Source organism: Eulemur rufifrons, chromosome 9 (genome assembly GCF_041146395.1).
Source record: "Eulemur rufifrons isolate Redbay chromosome 9, OSU_ERuf_1, whole genome shotgun sequence".
NCBI lineage: Eukaryota > Metazoa > Chordata > Mammalia > Primates > Lemuridae > Eulemur > Eulemur rufifrons.
In genome coordinates, this window is record NC_090991.1 from 43,103,268 (window position 1) to 43,124,741 (window position 21,474).

A 21,474-nucleotide genomic window follows, 5' to 3' on the forward strand; every position below is an offset into this window, starting at 1 on the left:
TGCTAGCATCACCACCTCAGTTTCACCTCAGATCATCAGGCATTAATTAGATTCTCGTAAGGAGTGCGCAACCTAGATCCCTCGCATGCGCAGTTTACAGTAGAGTTCGCTCTCCTGTGAGAATCTAATGCTGCCACTGATCTGACAGGAGGAAGAGTTCAGGTGGTGGTGCCAATGGTGGGAAGCAGCTGTAAATACAGATGAAGCTTTGCTGGGTTGACTGCTCACCTCCTGCTCTGTGGCCTGGTTCCTAACAGGCCACAGCCCAGTACCGGTCCACAGCCCAAGGGTTGGGGACTGACTGCAGCTCTAGCGTGTTCTCAGTGCTGGAACTACCAAACAAGTTTATTCATTAGGTAATGCCAGGAATTGGTTAGCTTCCTGGAAATAGAATTTATCAACCTGATAAACCAGCTCTTATAATAGCGTCACAGCATCATCTTATACAGAATTAGAAATCATTTCTTCAGTCATATTTGTGGATCTGACCTGAAAAGCATGCATGTGTGTGTTCACATCTATCTTGATTCACTATGTGAGTTGAGACAACTGAAATTTTCAATTATTAGTGTGCTTAATGTTGATAATGAAAACTCTATGCATTCTGCTCTTAGGAATACTGTTGGTAGTAGGGGGACATGAGGGGGAGATAAAAAAAAAAAAAAAAGAAATATTGTTGGATGTTCCTCAGAAAACACCTACCTAGTAGTCATAATCCTCCTTATATTGATCCCAATTTATTATTACAGTTGGCTCTGTTAATTGTATATATATTATATTTAGTAGTATATAAGTCGATTTAATATATAAACCTATATATAATACATAAGCCAATCTTCCTAGCTTAGATGTTATGCTCTAGTTTTTATTTATTTATTTATTTATTTTAATGTACAGCAAGATATGCTCCGGTTTTTAAACTTTGGTTGAGGCTAAAAAAACAAAACCAAAAACCAAGCAAGTTCCCTTTTTTTAAGGCAGCTATGGAGAAATTGCTAGAAGATATAAAATTATTGATGGGATTTATGTGTTTTAATTTTGACAAATGTCTTTTTGTAGATACCCAGTTCCTCCTCATTCCTTATCCACTTTACTACATGCTCTCAGTACTACAGCTATGTCACTCTTATTCATACGTACTTTGTATGTGTTTTAAAGTGGAATCATATGGGAAGCTACTCTTATGTTTTTCCTGAAAGTTTTAAATCTAATTTTACTTTTCTGAACAAGCAAAAACCTCTTTATAGGCACCTTTGTCCTTCCTTTCCTGCACCTCCCAGGGTGCATTAGGGCACTTGAAGCAGATTTTTTCTAGTAAGAGAAGAGAGACAAATAATGTGGAAGAAGAGACTAGAGCAATTTGACTTCCTATACTTCATGCTGTTCTTGGGGCCAGGTGTGGTGGCTCATGCCTGTAATCCCAGCCGTTTGGGAGGCCGAGGTGGGGAGGATTGCTTGAGGCCAGGACTTCAAGACCAGCCTGAGCAAGAGCAAGACCCTATCTCTACAAAAAATAGAAAAATCAGCCATGCATGGTAGTGTGTGCCTATAGTCCCAGCTACTTGGGAGGTTGAGGCAGGAGGATCACTTGAGCCGAGTTTGAGGTTACAGTGAGCTATGATGATGCCACTGCACTCTAGCTGGGGCGACAGAGTGAGACTCTATCTCAAAAAAAAAAAAAAAATCGAGACTTCATGCTGTTCTTTCCTTTCCGTGGGGTGTGATTAGAGAGTATTTCCAAGGGACAATGATAAAGGGCAGAAGATAGGCACTCTCTTTGGGTGGAATTTTTTGTAATTCTTTTAAGGTGTGTCCCAAGTCCTCGGTGACTCACTTGTCACCAAAGCACGTGTAACAACTCATCCCTCATGTTCCCTTCCAGATCAACAGATTTATTTATTTTCAACCTCCAAGTGCTGTTTGAGTGGACAAAGGTTTCTTGAAGGACCTGGGAGAATTTTATAAAACATGGAATTGGGCTGGTTTGGGTTCTGGGTTTTTGTCAGTTGTCTTCAGTGCCTGAGAAGTCTAGTACTCTATGCTATTTCAAGAAAAGGAGATTGAAAGTAATGCCAGTAATGTAGAGACAATGTGTTGCTTGGTCAGTTAGGGAAGAAAAACAATAGAAGTGCCCTTTGACTTCCCTGTGGGAAGCAGAAGGCCTATAAACTTGTAAAGAGTTTGGGGGAGCATTTAAAGGCTAGGCTTGTAAAACAACTTCTGTTCAAAGCAGCTACCTGAGGTCCTTTGTTTGGTACTTTTTAAAATTTGCTCTCCCACATATGGTGCTTAATAAACCTAGGACTGACTCCATGCTATAGTCAGTTCTCTATGGATTCATCTTTTCATTCAATACCCTACCACACCGTGCTGTGTTGTTTTTCACTCCAACTTTTCATCTATTTTTTCTGGTTGAGCATCTCTGGCACTGGATGAATTGCTCTGTTAAAGTACCTCCCTTCCTGGCAATGAATTGGTGAATATTGCTGCCAGAAACGTGATTGGTGGGCTGTTAAGAATCCATTAAAATTCAAATCAGGCCGGGCGCGGTGGCTCACGCCTGTAATCCTAGCACTCTGGGAGGCCGAGGTGGGCGGATCGTTTGAGCTCAGAAGTTCGAGACCAGCCTGAGCAAGAGCGAGACCCCATCTCTACTAAAAATAGAAAGAAATTATATGGACAGCTAAAAATATATATAGAAAAAAAACTAGCTGGGCATGGTGGTGCATGCCTGTAATCCCAGCTACTTGGGAGGCTGAGACAGGAGGATCGCTTGAGCTCAGGAGTTTGAGGTTGCTGTGAGCTAGGCTGACGCCACGGCACTCACTCTAGCCTGGGCAACAGAGTGAGACTCTGTCTCAAAAAAAAAAAAAAAAAAATTCAAATCGCCACAGTGTGACCTTTTGGGAAGCATCAGCTGCATGTGATTTAAGTTACTGGGTTTGTCATTTTACCTGGGCAGAACTCCCTGAGAATAGTCATATAATTTGTGAAAGTGCTTTCCTGGTCTATATTTAAATATCTTAGTCCATATGCTCTCATTTGTTGCAGACGAGCAGGAGGCACTGAACTCGATCATGAAGGATCTGGTGGCCCTCCAGATGAGCCGACGTGCCCCAGTGCCTGGATATGAGACCATGAAGAACAAGGACACGGGTCACCCAAATAGGCAGGTATGTGTGGCCCTGGCAGAGCTTAACTAGATTTGTTGGGAAGGGGTTCTCAAATGGGAAGTATGGCTGGGCGTGGTGGCTCACCCCTGTAATCCTAGCACTCTGGGAAGCTGAGGCAGGTGGATTGCTTGAGCTCAGGAGTTCGAGACCAGCCTGAGCAAGAGCGAGACCCCCATCTCTACTAAAAAAAAAAGAAAAATTAGCCAGGCATTGTGGCTCACACCTATTCAGGAGGCTGAGGCAGGAGGATACTTGAGCCTGGGAGTTGGAGGTTGTAGTGAGCTACGACGATGACACCACTGCATTCTTGCCCAGGGTGACAGAGAAAGACTCTGTCTCCACAAAAAAAAAAAAAAAAAAGAAAGAAAAAAAGGAAACTCAAGTGGGAAAATATGAAAAGCCAAGGATACTTTAATGCCACGCTTGAGTTATGTTGGTACCTGCTAGTCTATTAAATGGTAAGTGACATATACTTATCAAGTGTGGGTCCATGATCTGGAATCCCAAAGCGTTGTGCATAGAGTTTTTTCTGTGCAGCATAAGAATAATTCCTTCACTTGTTATGGGGGCAGCATTGATATTTTTTTCCCTTTACTGATTATTTTGCAAATATTTTATTCAGATTCATGATCCCTAACACACGTTTTTAGCTACCTTATAATATATGCCCAGGAAAAATTTAGTAATTTGGTATTACCTTATGTAAGATATAATTAGGAAGGGAAATTTATTTATGAAAGTGTCACATAGTATATAAACGCAACAATGAGTGATTTTGTTGTTATTGTTTATAGTTGTTATCCCTTATTACTCAGGTAGTTGAGAGTGTTTGTTTTATTGAGAATTATATGCTTCTTTAGAGAAATATTTCCTGTTTTTGTTAACATTTAAATTTGTATGCCATTGAGAGTCTTTTCACCTCTACTACCACTCTACTGCCTTCCTGTCTCCTGGATACTTTGGCCTACAAACAGGAATGATGGAGAGCTTTCCTACCTAGTGGGTGTCCAATGCTACATCGGCTGGCCACATTGGGCATGTTTGAAAATTAGTCCATGACATTCTACCTTGTGGTTCTCTTTATTATCAGCTAACCTCCTCTGTCATTCGCACCTTGACTAATTCTTCAGAAGTACCCTTGGTTCCTAGAAATAGTATAAGGCCCTAGAACTTTTTCTGACTGAGGTCTGCTAGATATAGCTTTCCAGAGTATTTCCTGCCTTTAGGAATACTAGGGACCCTAGGGGAAGAGGAGTCCTTTTGTTTCATGTTGTAACAGAAGGTTATAACATGCTGCTCTTATTAGAAAGCTGCCCATATTGTTGTGGTTACCTTACAGAATGGGGGCAATAATAGATTAGGGACCATTCTCGTACTATTTTCATACTTCGTTATTCTTTTGTATCTGTGTGTGTGTGTGTGTGTGTATGTCCCTTGTAACTCATTTGTATTCAAAGCCACTTTTGGAAGGAATGTTTTACCAGAAGTGAGTCCCCTCCCCCAGGCTTGAGCCTAATGACCTCACTTTCCTTCCTGTCTTCCTATGTGGAGTGTGCTTGCTAATGTTGCTCCAGTTAGCAGATCTTTCTCCAAACTGGACTATTAGCATGGATATCAGTTAGTGGGTGAAAGGGGAAGCTTTCTTGCATTGGAAGGCCCAGGAGGGGTGGAGTGGTCCCTGATAGCTCCTTGAAGGAGAGTTCCCTTTTAGGAATTCTTCTGCTTAGAGCCAAAAAGCTATCATAAGAGAAGTTCTTTTTACCGTGCCTGCTGTTGTGTTATTGGAGTAAAGTCAGTGTTTATGAGGTAGAAGGCTATTTGTTAGGAAATAATCTTAACAAGAGGTATTGGCTCTTTAGACTCACAATTTACCTGAATACTGTCAAACTTTTTCTGTTGCATGGAGGATACAAATTATTAACCTCAGTTTTTTTGTTTTTAAAGAAAAAAAACAACAGCAGCAGCTCAGCCCTTCTGAACAGCCCCACAGTAACAACAAGCTCATGTGCAGGGGCCAGTGAGAAAAAGAAATTTTTGGTAAGGACCCAAATTACCGGTTAAAGCTGAAATGTACTTTTAAATCTGCTACCCATGCTGCAAGGGTGGAATTCATTTCCCAGACGAGTTGTTTCAGTGAATTTGTAAGGAGCTCTGTTTACTCATGACCTGTGTTCTGTGCCTCTAGTCGGTCACCATTTCTTACAACAATATTATTCATAAGCAGCCTCTATCAGTGCTGTCCAATAAACTTTGTGTGGTCACAGACGTGTTCTGTATCTGTACTGTCCGATGTGGTAGCCACTAGCCAGCCACATGTGGCTATTGAGGAACAGAATTTTAAATTTCGTTTAATTTTAATTAATATAAATAGCCACATGTGGCTAGTGGCTGTTGTGTTGAACAGCATAACTTTATGTACTATGTGAGGGACTGTTGATTTACTGCGCAAGAGATTAAGTATATGCTTGAAGAATGTAGAGATTCAATGGTACATTCATTCTTTTCACACAGGTCATGAGTTTCTATGCATTGTGATAAGCTCATCAATAGGAATCCTATCTAAGATTCTATTCTAGGAGGAATGTGAAGCTATGGAACTGGCATGGCTGTTTAGAAATTGAAGTTCTAAGCCTTATGCTAATATTGGGTAAAAGGGCAATGGAAATTTCAAGATAGCTTTTCCCCTTAATGAAGTCAACGTTGTAGAATGGTCTCTCCTGGGAAGTGTAACAGATGTTCAGCTTCTAACCAGGGGAGCTATTCTTCAGCAAAATTCTGAAAGCAGAAAGAGGGAGAAAGTCTCAGCAAATACATTTCTAGGAAAGAAGGGGTGAGATGGACCTGTGGGGAAGATGTGGAGGAGAGATGTTTACAACTCAGTGCAATGAAAAGAGCCTGGTGATGTTAATAATCCGTTAACGTAGGGCTTTACAATTTACAGAGTGAATTCACGTTTATTATTATTCTTGTTTTTGTTAGCTTAGGCCTTGGATAGGATGAAACGGTTTCCTTCGTTACCAGTTCTTCTGCCAGAAAGTCCATGCTTAGGAGGAGAGAGGAATTAAAGATCAAAACCTAATTTAAATTGTGAAGAGATACCAAATTGGGGTAAGAAATGTCAAATTGAGCTAAAGATTCAAATTACAGAGTCCCAGTTAAAAGAAACTAAGTATTTTGGCTAGGAGGAAAGGTTGTTTATTCAAGGGTGGAATGGTGCTGGCAGAGGCAAACAGACTTTCAGTGTGAGAATGGCAATGCTGTCCACAAGGCAGAGTTGAGACTGGCACAGCCTCGTGGGGTTCAAGCTTGGCAAAGCAAGGAAAGTCAGAGAAGCTGTGGGATCATTGATAGAATTGTTTGGGGGCTGAGGCTTGGAAGAACTGGAAAATCTAATTTAATATCTCTGCTTGGCAGAACTTTAGACATCCTTTTCCCTAATTAAATAAGCTTGGTAACTAATTGAAAAAGAGATTGCATTTGAGAACCAATAAGCATTCTGAGCAGCTATGGAAGTACATGGGCACTGAGGTGATCAGCTAAACTATTAATATTTGGTAAGAGGTAGGGTCTGTGTTCTCTGTATGTACTTTGGGTCTCTGGAAGCCTATAGTATAAAGCATGGTTATAGGTGACTGAAAGTTCTTAAATGTGTGGCACATCCTAGATGTGGCTGGTTTTGCAGGCCGTGATGTGTAACATCCCTTTAGCAGTCATCAACTCACAGTGCTTTATCAATGGGTGCCAGCTCACTGTGGGTCTGACAGCTTAGTGTACAGAGCACTTGCCTAAGAGTCATAGAGTTGTTAATCATCTATTAACATAGGATTTTACAATTCATAGAATACTTTCAACAACAGTTAACATCAGCAACTCTAAGTATGTGTATAATACTTTAAGGTTCACACAGCTTTTACAGAAGCCTATTGAGCAGAGCCAGGAAGCAAACCCAGGTCTTCTGACTCCTAGTCATAGTAATTTTACCATGTATAAGTCATATAACCTTTCTGAATTCAGTTTTTCCATCTGAAATATAGATATAATACTTTACCTCTTAAGATTATTGTAAGATCATAGGCATGATTTAAAATATTTTGTGTATTGTAAAACAGATGTATAAATGTAAAGTTGTAGTGATTATATTACTTCTGTTATGTTCTGGCACTGCGGGTACGAACTTTGGAGAAAGCTTCTAACCAGAATTATGCATAATGTTGTAGAACTAAAAGGGTTAAAGTTTTTCTACTTTTATTGGATTATCATTATCATTACTGTCTATCTGATGATCCTTTGCAAACTTCTGAAGCTAGCCTAATGTCTGAAACTCCTGGCGGAGGAAGAAATAGACTCCTTATTTCCATGGATTCTTGTTTCTCTTAGATACTTGTGGAGAGTCTGGGGTCTGGATCTGTCCCTCCAGATGTTCACTAGTGGGTGCTTCAGAGTGGAAAAGCCGCTTTCTTCATGGCAAGCACAAGCAGGGCCTTGGCTATCAGTTCTAGAGGAAGAGAATTCCAGGAGCTGTTCTCCCAGCAGGGTCAGTGATTGAGCAGACTGTCTTTTGCTTTTACTGTGATAGACCTGGCTCTTGAGGACTTCCCTTCTCTTTCAAGAGTTCTTGATAAGATTGGCTGTCCGGTTTGAAAATAAGATACAAAGCAACACATAAGCCTGGCATTATATTTTGTAAGAAGATTGCTTTATAGTCATCTCTTCCACTGATCTCTTACGACTTTCGTGAGTCATGCTTACAAATGAAATTTTAATTTTTGTCACACTTTTCCCTTTCTTTTATTTATTTATTATCTTTGGCAGAATAAGGACTCCAGTTCCAAGGATGTGGGGAGCCATCCAAGGTATATAGCAAATACAAGGAGAGGGAGCAATACAGAATCAGAGGGAGGGAAAGAAGGATGACAGCTAACTGAGGGCTTTGCCAGGTCAAATTAGTTCACAAACCTTTGTTTAATAACCACTGATAATTTCAGATTCTTGAGAGCCTTCTTTGGTTACATGTTTTGCTATTGAGTCCAGACTTTAAGAAGGTCATTCTTGCTTAAATTTGGTGTTATTGTCAGTTACTCCTATTACTCCTGCTGAGTTCCTGAATCTTTAGCTCAACCTGGAGGCCTGTACTGTCCCTCTCCTGAGCATGGCTCTCAATATTCCTCTCACCAGATAGCCTGTGGTGGGCAGGGGGACTTGAACCTGCCAGACCTGAATTTTTTTTTTTTTTTTTTTGAGACAGAGTCTCACTCTGTTGCCCGGGTTAGAGTGAGTGCCGTGGCGTCAGCCTAGCTCACAGCAACCTCAAACTCCTGGGCTTAAGTGATCCTACTGCCTCAGCCTCCCGAGTAGCTGGGACTACAGGCATGCGCCACCATGCCCGGCTAATTTTTTGGACATATATATTTTAGTTGTCCATATAATTTTTTTCTATTTTTAGTAGAGACGGGGTCTCACTCTTGCTCAGGCTGGTCTCGAACTCCTGACCTCGAGCGATCCACCCGCCTCGGCCTCCCAGAGTGCTAGGATTACAGGCGTGAGCCACCGCGCCCGGCCTCAGACCTGAATTTTTGTACTGGAACATTTTTCTCAGCAGCTGTGGCACCTCTCTGTTCAGTGCAACCTGTGCCTATAGTCAAGTTTCTTAGACACACAAAAGAAATGTATGTCATGTTCCCTGTACCCCAGGAATCATGCAGTCTTACTACGAAATAAAAAATACATGAAAAACAGAAACAAAGTAGGATGTGACTGTGCCTAAATGGGTGAGTGTTGTGGGAAGCCAGGAAAGTGAAAGACGAGCTTGGGCCAAAGATATTACGGAGTCATTTCAGGTGGAAAAGCACTTAAAGTAGGCCATGAAAGATGCATAAAAGTTTAGTTAGGTGGAAAGGAGGAAGGGTAGTGCTCTGGGTCAGGAAACAGAATCATTAAAGGCCCAAGGGAAGGAATGAATGTGGCATATTTCAGAAAATAGGATGAGCATTGATCATGGCTGGAGAGTGGGGTTCCTGTGGGGAATATTGTGAGATGATTAGGTAAAGTGATTGAGCCTAAATCCTAGAGAGCTTCGAATGATAGCAGAGAATTTAGACTTTATTCCAAGGTCATGGATATCACTGATTACTTTATGAATAAGGAAAGGACATGGTAAAAAAGGTGGTTAAGATGGTTGGGACTATATAGGAGCATAGACTGGGTGGGAAGGAGGGCTTCCAGAGGTGGATTTAGGAATCCACGAGCAAGGGGGAAGGGTCTTAATGATGGTGATGTCAGGGAGAATGGGAAGCAGAATCTCCATTGGGGGACTTTGAAGGGAGAATTGGAACTTGCTGTCTGGCTGTAAATGGGGAAAGGAAGGAAATAATCAAGGATAACTCAGAGATTTGAGTCTGTGTAGCCAAGAGTGCAGCAGTACCAATGTTAGAAATAGTGACAATGAGCTGTGTGCAGTGGTATGTGCCTATAGTCCCAGCTACTCAGGAGGCTGAGGCAGGAGGATGGCTTGAACCCAGGAGTTCAAATTTGTAGTGCCCAGTGATTTTGCCTGTGAATAGCCACTGTACTCCATCCTGGGCAACATAGAGAGATCCCATCTCGTAAAAAAAAAAAAAAAAAAAAAAAAAACAGACAGTATTAGTAATAGTTGAGAAGGGAGACCAGTTTAAGAGGTTGTGATGTAAACACACATGGTGAAGTTGAGTTTGAGATTACAGTGGAAAAAGACTCTGTGAGTGTGTGAGGTGTATCTGAGCGAGTGTATGTATGTGTGTGTATGTTTTAGGTCCACAATCCCTTAACCGCAATTCTGAAATGCAAACAGTACTGCAAACTAAAAGGTTTTTGTTTTCTTGAGTTTTTTTTAGTTTTTAGTTTCTGGGTTTTTAAAAAAATTTTTTTTTAATTTGCAGCAAACATTTGGCAACCAAACCTGGCCTGAACAGACATAGGGGTACTTATAGTCTTTCTTTATTCCACTTATTGTGACTATTCATATTTTGCATTGCAAAAATTAGGATAGCTTGGATAAATAGCTTGTACTCTGTTAACAAATAAACCCCAAATCTCGGTGACTTAATACAGTATGTCCAGTATGAGGATGGGAAGGCCAGTGTTCCCCACAGTCACTTAGCAACCTGATTAAAAGAGATGCCAGTATTGTAGGACATGTGACTTCCATGGAAGAGAGTATAGAGCTCAATTCTGTTCCCAGCTCTTAGTCAAAACTAGGCACAAAACCCTAAACTAGGCCAGGCGCGGTGGCTCACACCTGTAATCCTAGCACTCTGGGAGGCCGAGGCAGGTGGATCGCTCGAGGTCAGGAGTTCGAGACCAGCCTGAGCAAGAGTGAGACCCCATCTCTGCTAAAAATAGAAAGAAATTATCTGGCCAACTAAAATATATATATACAAAAAATTAGCCGGGCATGGTGGCACATGCCTGTAGTCCCAGCTACTCGGGAGGCTGAGGTGGTAGGATCGCTTGAACCCAGGAGTTTGAGGTTGCTGTGAGCTAGGCTGACGCCATGGCACTCACTCTAGCCGGGGCAACAAAGTGAGACTCTGTCTCAAAAAAAAAAAAAAAAAAAAACCCAAACTAACTTTGAAATGCAGAGAAGTCTAGGAAATATTTGTGGGCATTCTGCCTCTACCACGGGTGTGCTGCCCCAGACTGTGCCCCCGGCCAGGAAGGTGTCACGTGCTATACAGAACATGTACCCTACTACCTTTCTAAATCCAAAATGTGCATTCTGAAGCACTTTTGGCCCAAGGATTTTAGCTAAAGGATAATGGACCTGTATTATCATTTATTGAGCACTTATATATCAGGTACTGTTCTAATTGCTTCACCGAATTATATCATTTAATTCTTTCAATAACTCTGTGAGATAGGTACTGTCATCATTCTCACTTTACAGAAGAGGAAACCAAGTCATAGAAAGGTTAAATAACAAATTCAAGGTCACACAGCTAGGAAGATGTACAGCCAGGATTTGAAGCAGACAGTTTGACTCTAGTGCTACATTCTTAACAACTACATATCTGCCTCAAGTATGTGAGAGGCAGATGAAGCTTTGCTTGTAAAATTGGGGCTAGACAGAGAGATTTGGGAATCTTGTACTTAGAGGTCCACTGAGGAGAAGGTGTGGCAGGGGGAAGGGGGAGGGAGAAAGCCAGAAGCCAAAAGTCCAAATGTTGAGGAATGGTCACATGTTGGGGGGAGGGGTGGGAGAGGGCATGAAGAGGAGGAACCAGCAAAGAAGCGGAAGTGGTTAGAGTGGTGGCAGGTTCCCTGGGCTGGGATGGAATCATAGAAGTTGGAGGAAGCTTGGCCACCAGTGTGAAATGCCTCAGAGAGGTCAAGGAGAATGGTTAGCCTGAAGGAATTGAATCAAGTTATCTTTATCTGAACTTCCCTTATCCATGACTTATTATGGTCAGCCTGATGGGGAAACTCGGATTTAGGAACTCGGCAGATTTAGGCACACTGTGTGGTACATGGAAGCCAGTCAGGGGCCTGTATCCTGCTCTGGAAAGGCTGTCATGGCATCAGAGAAGACATTTTTGTTTACACTACTTACTCAGTCATTGGCTTGGTTAATCTTGAATAGGAGCGATTTGCGGTTTGGGGTAAAAATGTAATTCCCTTTCTGACTAAATTCATGTATAGTGCTCAGCTTATGGCCCATCAAGAAATAAATGTAGGCTGGGTGCAGTGGCTCACACCTGTAATCCTAGCACTTTGGGAGGCTGAGGCAGGAGGATCGCTTGAGCTCAGGGCAAGAGCAAGACCCTGTCTCTATTAAAAATAGAACAATTAGCTGTGTGCGGTAGGCTCTGTCCCCCCTCCCCGCCCCCCAAAAAAAGAAAAGAAAGAAATATAGTTCCTTCAATCCCATAAATGGACTGAGGAGGTTCCTTCATAGGTGTATCTAAATATAATGTGTGGTGTGCACCTGTAGCTCTAGCTACTCAGGAAGCTGAGGCAGGAGGATCCTTTGAGTCCAGGAGATCGAGGCTGCAGTGAGTTGTGATCACACCACTGCACTCCAGCCAGGGTGACAGAGTGAGACCCCATCTCAAATAAATAAATAGATACATACATACACACACACACATACCCACCCACCCAGTTTAAGAATTAGGGCCATTATTGTGTTTTTTTACTGCAATTTTAAAAAATGAAAATTAGATAAAAATCAACAGAGGCTGGGCACGGTGACTCATGCCTGTAATCCTAGCACTTTGAGAGGCCAAGGTGGAAGGATCACTTGAGGCCAGGAGTTTGAGACCAGCCTGAGCAAGAGTGAGACCCTATCTCTACAAAAACTAGAAAAATTAGTTGGGTGTGGCAGCATGCACCTGTAGTCCCAGCTACTTGGGAGGCTGAGGCAGAAGGCTCTCTTGAGCCAGAAGTACGAGGTTGCAGTGAGCTATGATTGGGCCACTATACTCCAGCCTGGGCAACAGATCGAGATCCTATCTCCAAAAAAAAAAGAAAGATTTGGATTCTCTTACTAAATGTTTTTGGAAAATGTAGTTTTTTTTTTTAATAAAAATATATTTATGTTAACATGTAATGATTTTTAATTGCTATTTTTAAATGAATAAAATAAATGTAGATTTTCTCAGTTTTAATTTCTAGTATGGTAAATATCAATAGAATAATCCACATAAACAAAAACTCTTCGGAGTCTTCAATAATTTTTAGAGTGTAAATTAGAACCACTGTTCCAATTCAGTGAACTAGAAGAGAATTTTAGCTCCCTGTTCCCTTGGGAAAAGGGAGTCCTTTAGGTACTCACCCTGCCTTTCAAACTCTCTCCCTTTTTTGTCATTATCTCTGCTTGCTATGTGTTCCTCATCTTCAAGTAAGAGTATCTGAAGCCCTCTTCTTTCTTCCAAGCCACAGTCTATTAATTTATCTTTTTCAGTATAATTTTTGTTTATTGACTATGAACTCTTTCTCTCCTTCATCTCCATTATTTGCTGGTTTCCTGACAGTTGTACTTTTCTTTTCCTCTCCACCTGTTCTTTTCTTCTGTAATATCTCTTTCCTTTTCCTGTCATTTTTAACTCCCTCAAGTTACTTGCCCTTTTGCAATATTTCTTCCTCCTTACTTTGTTCTTTGTCTTTTTAACACTTCTACTTCCTCTTATTTTTGGTATTTATACTCAACTCTGTTCTTCATTCATTCACTTAACAAATTAAGCACATATAATATGCCATCCCCTTTGCCGGGCACTGGAGATATAGAAACAAGATAGACCTGATCTCTGCCCTCCTGCAGTTTATAGGCCACTCATGATGGTCTTTGTGGAAAAAGCTGGGGGCAGTGTATAATGCAATTTGTCCAGAGTCCTACTTTACCCCCACTGGGGTAACCTTGGGAAGATTGTGGGAAATCAATGATAGTAGTAGCAATAGCAGCAGCAACAGAAGCAAAAACCATTAACTGCATGTCTACTGTGTCAGGTGTTTACTTACATTATCTTGTTTAGTTCTCACAGGACTCTGCAAGATATGTTTAGCTTCACTCTATGGATGGAAAAACTGAGACTCATAGAGGATAAGTAACTTGCCTGTGGTCATATAGCTAGAAAGTATTGGCAGCAAGATTTCCTTTTTCTCTTAAGTCATATTAGCCAAGAAGGAAAGGTATTCTGGTCAGGAGGTGATGTAGTGGGAGAAACTCCAGAGCCAGCTATAGAAATAGAGTGTATGAAGCTAGAAACAACATGCCAAAGCGTAGCAGCTGAACTGGGGCAGCCACCTATGGATCTTGTCCCAAGAGATTTGTTGCCTGTGAGATTGGAACTGGAAGTTGTATCTCATTGGAATGCCTGTCTGGGTAGAGAAACTGGACCAGGAGCTATCAGGAATGTTTGCCTAGTGTTGCTAAAGGACTGCCCAAGGCTTACCTGGGAATGGCAGGAGTAACATGCCAGAGAATCCTCTAACCTGTCTATCATTCCTTTTGGCAGAGTGACGTCAGAATCAAGTTTGAGCACAGCGGGGAGAGGCGGTAAGTCTGCCTTCTGATCAGTAGTTGTGTTCATGTGTGCCAAAGTTCTCAAAAAGCATTGAGGTCATGGAAGCCGTTCCCCCGTCATGATCTTTGTGGGGCCACTGGCTGGGTAATGGAGTGGGCTGGGCATAAAGGGGGAAGTTTCACCTTTGTCTTGTCCTACCAATTGAACCTTGTTTCTGGTCTTAGAAGTGGAGGCTATTTCAACTGCTAATGTTTTACTATTCTGCTCTATTTCACTACTGTGAAGTCTGCCATTTTGCTAGGAAGTGAGGATTCCAGCTCTACCTGGAGTCATAGTTTCTAGACACACTGACGCTGTGCCACCTGTGGGCATTAGAGGGAGGGCAGGATTCTCCTGTGATGTGGTGCCATTCATATCCCCAGTAAAGTAGCCCTGGCTTTGTTGACATCAGGGGCCAGGTTGGTGAATTGGAAGTTTCTTCATGATGTCTGTAGGTCATGGGAAGTTGTACCAAGTCCATCAGTTGTGAAAGATTTTAGATCTTTTAAGGACATAGAAAGAGAGTTTTTCAGTCTATATTCTAAATCTTACCTCATTAGGGAAGTGAAAATAATGTTACAAAACTCTTCTATCCTTCTCTCCATTGTCAGTATTTTAGTTATTATTTTTGGTGGTAAGCCAAGGTAGAAATTGTCAGTAGAGAAAACTGTGACCCTACTTAATTTCTCAAGTTATTTAAAGAAAAACATTTAAACAGCATACAGAACTCTGGCCATGGTATATTTGGGACCCTGTGTATGTGTGCATGTGCAGCACACGGGCACATAATGTGCCTTTTTTTTTTTTTTTGAGGCAGAGTCTCACTTTGTTGTCTGGGCTAGAGTGCTGTGGCGTCAGCCTAGCTCACAGCAACCTCAAACTCCTGGGCTCAAGCAATCCTCCTGCCTCAGCCTCCCTAGTAGCTGGGACTACAGGCATGTGTCACCATGCCCAGCTAATGTTTTCTATGTATTTTTAGTTGTCCAGCTAATTTCTTTCTATTTTTAGTAGAGATGGGATCTCACTCTTGCTCAGGCTGGTCTAGAACTCCTGACCTCGAGCTATCCTCCCGCCTTTGCCTCCCAGAGTGCTAGGATTGCAGGCGTGAGCCACTGCACCTGGCCATAATGTGCCTTTTAATATTTATTTCATGCTCTTTGCCTTTCTCTCCATTGATATATCCCTCCTTTTTCCTTTGCTTTGAGCATTTGGAGAGGGCAAGAGCATACCCATGAAGATAAGGTGTTCCTACTTTTAGGAATCTCACCACAGGACCTTAGTACCTCTAAACTCTTAGTTCTGGTAGCTCTCTGTAGTTAGCACCTTTCAGCCCACTTTGAAGCTAGCTCCAGAGAAGATCTGTGGCTACTGTTCTTTCTTAAAAATATACATTCACAAGCCTACAAGGTTGTCAGAGGCTGCCTAGTGGAAACATTGTGGAAAGTGTGGTCTGCAGAGTCAGAGTCCTGCTGCTTCCATGTGGGTTCTAGGGCTGTTCCAGGTCTGAAGGGAGGAAGGTCTTCTGAGCTCTGTCTCCAGCTGCTTGTGTCATGCCAGTAGCAGGGAAGTTAAATTGTCACTTCACTGTTGCTGCTTTTCACACTTTCTGACCTGACTGGGTTTTGGAAGGGTGGCCAACCACAGAGCAGCAGAGAGTTTTCAGAAGTAGATATGAAATCAAAAGCTCAATTGTGTTGGAGCCTAATTATGCAGTTACACTCTCCTGAATTCCCTGTTCCCAAAGTGGTATGCAGTTACAGTGAGTGGACTTACACTGAGAAAGAGTATGTGTTTGGTTTTAGAGAAGCTGCCAAATTGAAACCACAAATATTTAAGGTGGTCAGGCAGGAATGGCCTTCTGAAGCCCTGAGCAGCAGAATGTTGGTATCAAGGTTTTGAAAACTGTGTATTCTCTTTTCATGGAGCTGTTTTCAGGAGCCATGGCATTTTCTTGTTTGTGTACTATATGTGGAATTGAGGGCTTTATAAAGTTGATATAGGGAAGCCCGCAGAGTTAGTACTCTGTGTCAGACAGCTCTAGTTTCTTGTATTTCATGCCTTAGGATTTTGTAGAGTATGTTATTGTGGGCTTTCTTTACTTTTTACAGGGAATGTGGGTAGTGTCTATCTAAACATAGGCCCTTATAGAATTATAATTTACAGAAAAGAGGAAAGAAGTAGTGACTTTGCCCATTCGTCCGTGACAGGTATCCCTTCTGGTGGACTGACATTCCCCTTTGCTTTGAAAGGGTGGGGACCAGACCCCTGACCCTCCTCCTCCTTAGCCCCAGGAGTGCAGAGAAGGAGGATTGTAGATTAGGATCTCCTTCCATTTGAAAACCTTAATTAATAGCAGGACACTGAGGGGAGTGGTTGTCATGGGTGTTAGACCTTTCTTTGAAGCACTTGCCTAAAAAATGCCTGTTATTCATTGTGATGGCAGCAGCTTAGATCTTACCTAACCTGGAAGTCCTGGTCTCTGATGTTGACCAGACAAACTTTCAGGCTGTTTTTGTGGGTTTGGCCTGGCTCAATGCCAGGCCAAATGCAGGAGAATTTAGTAGTGTGCTGGGGACATCTGAGTGGACTTCTAGTGTTTTATCCAGAAAGGCTGACCCCTTTTGTACTGTTGCTGAGGCCCTGAAAAAGGGGGTATGGTTTGCTATTAGGAATTAATGGAAAGCCATTCCCTCAAAAGGCTCCAGAGGCTGGGCATCGTGGCCCATGCCTGTAGTCCTAGCTACTTGGGAGGCAGAGCCAGGAAGATCGCCTGAGCCCAGGAGTTCAAGGCTGCAGTGAGCTGTGATTGCACCACTGTACTCCAGCCTGTGCGATAGAGTGAGACTCTGTCTCTAGGGAAAAAAAATAGAGAAAGACTCCAGAAAACATCCCCATCTGGGTATGTAGATAATGCATGTAGATAGTACTTAACAATATCACTGCTTGGGACAGTTGATTTGGGAGAAAAAAGGGTTACAGTATGAATGGATTTCCTAGTAGAGACAAACTAATATAGTTGGCAATATAGTTTCCCAAAATGGAAAGTGGTGATGGATAAAAGAAAAATCACAGAGAAATTATCTTCCTGAGATGTTAGGCTTTGCATGAAGGATAGATTATGGTTTATAGTAAGTACTATTCTATTAACATTGTCCAGTAGAACTTTCTACTATAATGGAAATGTTCTGTGTCCACTGTCCAATATAGTAGCCACTAGCCACGGGTGGCTAGTGAGCACTGGAAATGTGGTTAGTGAGATTTGAGGAACCAATTTTTAATTTAATTTAATTAATTTAAATAGCCACATGTGGCCAGTGGCTGCCATATTGAATAGTGAAGTTCAAGATGATGAAGGCTTTTGTGCTGTTCACTGATTTGAGCCAAACTGACACAGAAGAACATTAAAGAAATTATCTGGTCAAATTTTATTAAGATCCCCCGTTCCTGTGGCTTTTTGCTTCTTCCTCTGGTTATACCACTTCCCACTCTGGGGGAGCAGGGAAGATGTGAAAGAACCACACACTTCTTCCTCTCAGCATGGAGAAGGACAAGAAATAACAGGCCCATGGGTGAGTCCTACTAGTCTGATTTCATCTTGCCTAGGTATACTAAGAGATGAAAGTTATTTTAATATGCATTTTCCTAATAACATTGAACATCTCATGTTTATTAGCCATTCATAACTCTTCTGTGACTTTTCTCATCTTTTGCCTGTTTTTCTATTAGGTTGTTTGTCTTTTGCTTTTTGATGTTTTGCAAGTATTTTCTCCAAGTTTAGTTTTGTTTTTTAACTTTGTTCATGATTCATTTTGTTATCAGAAGTTTGAATTTTTGTTGTCAAGTCTGTCTTCTCCCAAAAGGAAGAAGACTTCTTCCTGTCTGTCTTCTGTATTTTACGTTATGCTTAGGAAGACCTTACCTGTTCCGAAGATTTTTTTTAATCCAATATTTTCTTATATAAATGTGCATGTGTGTATGTGTGAGTTTCTTTTTGATGTTTTGTCTCTTCGCTTATTTTTGTTTTGATCATTTGATTCTAGAGTATTGTGTTGAACTCACATGAAATTGCTGCTTTTGTACATCAAAAATGGTTGACCATCAACAGTTCCATATAGTTCAACCTAATACATTCATTAAAACTTTTTATTATGAAAATTTCAAGCACACACTAAAGTAGACAGAGGATTATACTGAACCCCAGCTTCAACATTATCAATATTTTGCCAATCTTGTTTTGTCTATCCCCACTTTTTAATTTTCTGGGGTATGTAATAAATCATATTTTAATACCTCTTTGGATAAGTTCTTACTCTACCTTATATTTTTTAAAATTGTTCTTTGAACTGACCTAATGAGTTCCTCCAGAAGAGCTTCAATATCAATACTACTTAAATGTGTCACTGATTAAGGAAACCAATCAAGCATATCACCAACTTAAGGGGAATTCGTGTGACTCTGTAATAGGAAATCTTAATTCTGGAGATAATCAGTATTGAGATTCCTGTGGTATTTCAAAAATGAACAATGGAAAAGACCTTTCAAGTCCTGGAGTTGAGTACCTTAGGAGTTGAGGCCATGTTTTTAGGACTGCTGTTCTAGTCTTTAGGTTTTCTGCCTTGTTTCTGTTTTTTTTTTTTTTTTTTTTTTTTTTTTTTGAGGCAGAGTCTCGCTTTGTTGCCTGGGCTAGAGTGAGTGCCATGGCGTCAGCCTAGCTCACAGCAACCTCAAACTCCTGGGCTTAAGCGATCCTACCACCTCAGCCTCCCGAGTAGCTGGGACTACAGGCATGCGCCACCATGCCCGGCTAATTTTTTCTATATATATTTTAGTTGGCCAGATAATTTCTTTCTATTTTTTTTAGTAGAGACGGGATCTCGCTCTTGCTCAGGCTGGTCTCGAACTTCTGACCTTGAGCGATCCACCCACCTCGGCCTCCCAGAGTGCTAGGATTACAGGCGTGAGCCACCGCGCCCGGCTTGCCTTGTTTCTTAATGAAAGTATTTGGAACATAGTTTTCAGATCCAGTGGCCTGCTATGATACTGTCATTGGCAGAAAGGTCTAAGCTGAAGTGGTAGAACAAATGGTTGGGTTCGAGCAATGGTTGTGGGTACTGTTGTCAAACCTGAGAGATGCTCAGAAGAAGGGTGAAAAGGTAAAGATAAGAGAAAAAAAGAATAGAGAAAAAGGCAAACTGAATGAAAGAAAAAGAGAATCCTATGTTGAAAATAAAGGGAGCATGTACTCAGGCCATTACTTTCTAAACCTTGCATTTTAAATATATAATTAACCAACATTTCTGTTCTTTTTCAGAATTATAGCATTCAGCCGGCCTGTGAGGTATGAAGATGTGGAGCACAAGGTGACAACAGTGTTTGGGCAACCTCTTGATCTACATTACATGAACAATGAGGTGAGAAGGTAGATGGATAGATGGATGGGGTAGGGACAAGAGGGACAGATGCCTACCTTTTTTCTCTTTGTTTAATTGAGTCTTTGTTAGTTTGTTCCTTTGATATCATCTGCAGGTTTTCATTTTCTAGAGCCCTTTTTCTTAACTCCAAAAATTCTGGGATTTCTGTTATTTATTAGATGGGCGATTACAGAGTCATTTCCTCATTTCCATTGCCCCTAATTATTCAATGCAGGTAGCTCTAATGTTCCAAGGTAGAATCACATGTGGTACCAGGGCTGGGGCTTGTATTGTATTGCTTCCTTTACATTGTGTAGGGATATCTTTTTTTTTTTTTTTTTTTCTAGCACAGCCTTAACAAGAAGCAGAAGGTTTAACAGGGGATGGGGAGGTGTGGAAAACCAGTGAGTAGGTCCTCTGTTGCAATCTTAAATGCTGGATTCTTCTTTCAGAGTTTAACTCCTGAATGGAGCTTATTTATTTCAAAAGTTAGCACCTACTCCAATAATTTCTTTATGTACTCCTTCCCCACTCCACCTCAACATTCCTTGTTTATTCCTATTTTGAACATCACCCAGGAAGGAATTCTTTTGAATATCAGTTACTCAGCTGATTTCCCAGCTCCAAGAAATGACTAAAGGCTATAATTGGCTTAGGCTGGTGCTTTGCATTAGTCTGAAAGGCAGTCTATTTATGCATAGTAAAGAGCGTGTACCTTGAGGGAATTGAGTTAGGGGTATAAGACAAGAAAGATGGGCAGAATCATGGCTCTTTGAGAGTCAGATCATTACTATGTAGTTTTATTTTATTTGATGAAGAGTTAAAATTTTCCTTCATAGTTTAGGATTGAAATCTGTAGGTGCTGAGATTTTTTTCGTCTAAACACTCCCTGGTCTCCTTCCTACAAAATATACAACTGCAATTGGGTATACTGCCAAATAGCTAACTGAAATAAGACTATCTGATCTTTGTTTTTTTTGGGTAAATTTTAGAAATACAGCAAAATTGGAAAATAAAACACTAACTTTATAGTTAATAAATAATACAGATGCAAATATTTTAAATTATTTAAACTAGCACATTTGAGATATAGAATATGAGAACCCCCAAAATACAAATGTCAAGTCTACGGAACTTTAAAAAAAAAATTATACAGCTGAAAGTAAGGCTAAAGTCAGCTAGCTAATCAGCATTAAAGAAGATGTTCTTTAGTTAAGACTTTTCTGGATGATTTAGTACTCTTTTTCAGTTAATATTTCCATTAAGAATTCCAGATGTCCCTAAATCTATTTTTAAACTCCTTTGCCAATAAAGTGACTGCCCAGAATGTTGGACATTACCTTATGTAAATCTTTAGGCAGATATTAATTCTAAAGCCAAATATAAATGTTGTTAATTATTTTAGATCATATGTGTCTTTCCATACACTACTGTTAGTGATCAGAAGTTGACTAGTTTACATTTTACTAATTTAAAATCCTTCAATTTCTTTCTTTTTTTGTCCTTTAAACCCTGCCCTGTCAAGATCTGAGAATCCCAAATGAAAAATCTATTGAGGCTTTATTTGATTTATATTTTTGTAATATCAATAATAGTTTTACTGAGATACAATTCACCTACTATAAAATTAACCCTTTTAAAATGTACAATTCATTAGTTTTTAGTGTATCCATAGAGTTGTGCAATCAACACCACAATCTTATTCCAGAACAGTTTCAACATCCCAGAGAAACCCTGTACCCATTAGTTCTCCCCTCTTCCCAGTTCCTGGCAACCACTTATCTACTTTCTGTCTCTTTGGATTTGCCTGTTGTGAACATTTCATGTAAGTGGAATAATACAATATATGGCCAT

The 21,474-nt window shown here is 40.9% G+C and overlaps 1 protein-coding gene across 6 annotated transcripts in view; it reads left to right on the forward strand.

Annotated features, from left to right (window-relative positions):
- The window catches only part of MAP3K3 (mitogen-activated protein kinase kinase kinase 3), a 62,390-nt gene that overhangs the window by 7,073 nt on the left and 33,843 nt on the right, over positions 1–21,474 (forward strand). For 3 of the 6 annotated variants that reach the window (XM_069482754.1, XM_069482755.1, XM_069482753.1), the window contains exons 2-5: positions 3,052–3,173; positions 5,118–5,210; positions 14,162–14,202; positions 19,521–19,620. In XM_069482754.1, coding sequence (XP_069338855.1) covers positions 3,052–3,173; positions 5,118–5,210; positions 14,162–14,202; positions 19,521–19,620 — 356 coding nt within the window. The remainder of the gene's footprint in view (positions 1–3,051; positions 3,174–5,117; positions 5,211–14,161; positions 14,203–19,520; positions 19,621–21,474) is intronic. The other 3 variants (XM_069482758.1, XM_069482759.1, XM_069482757.1) reach the window with 1 other exon arrangement.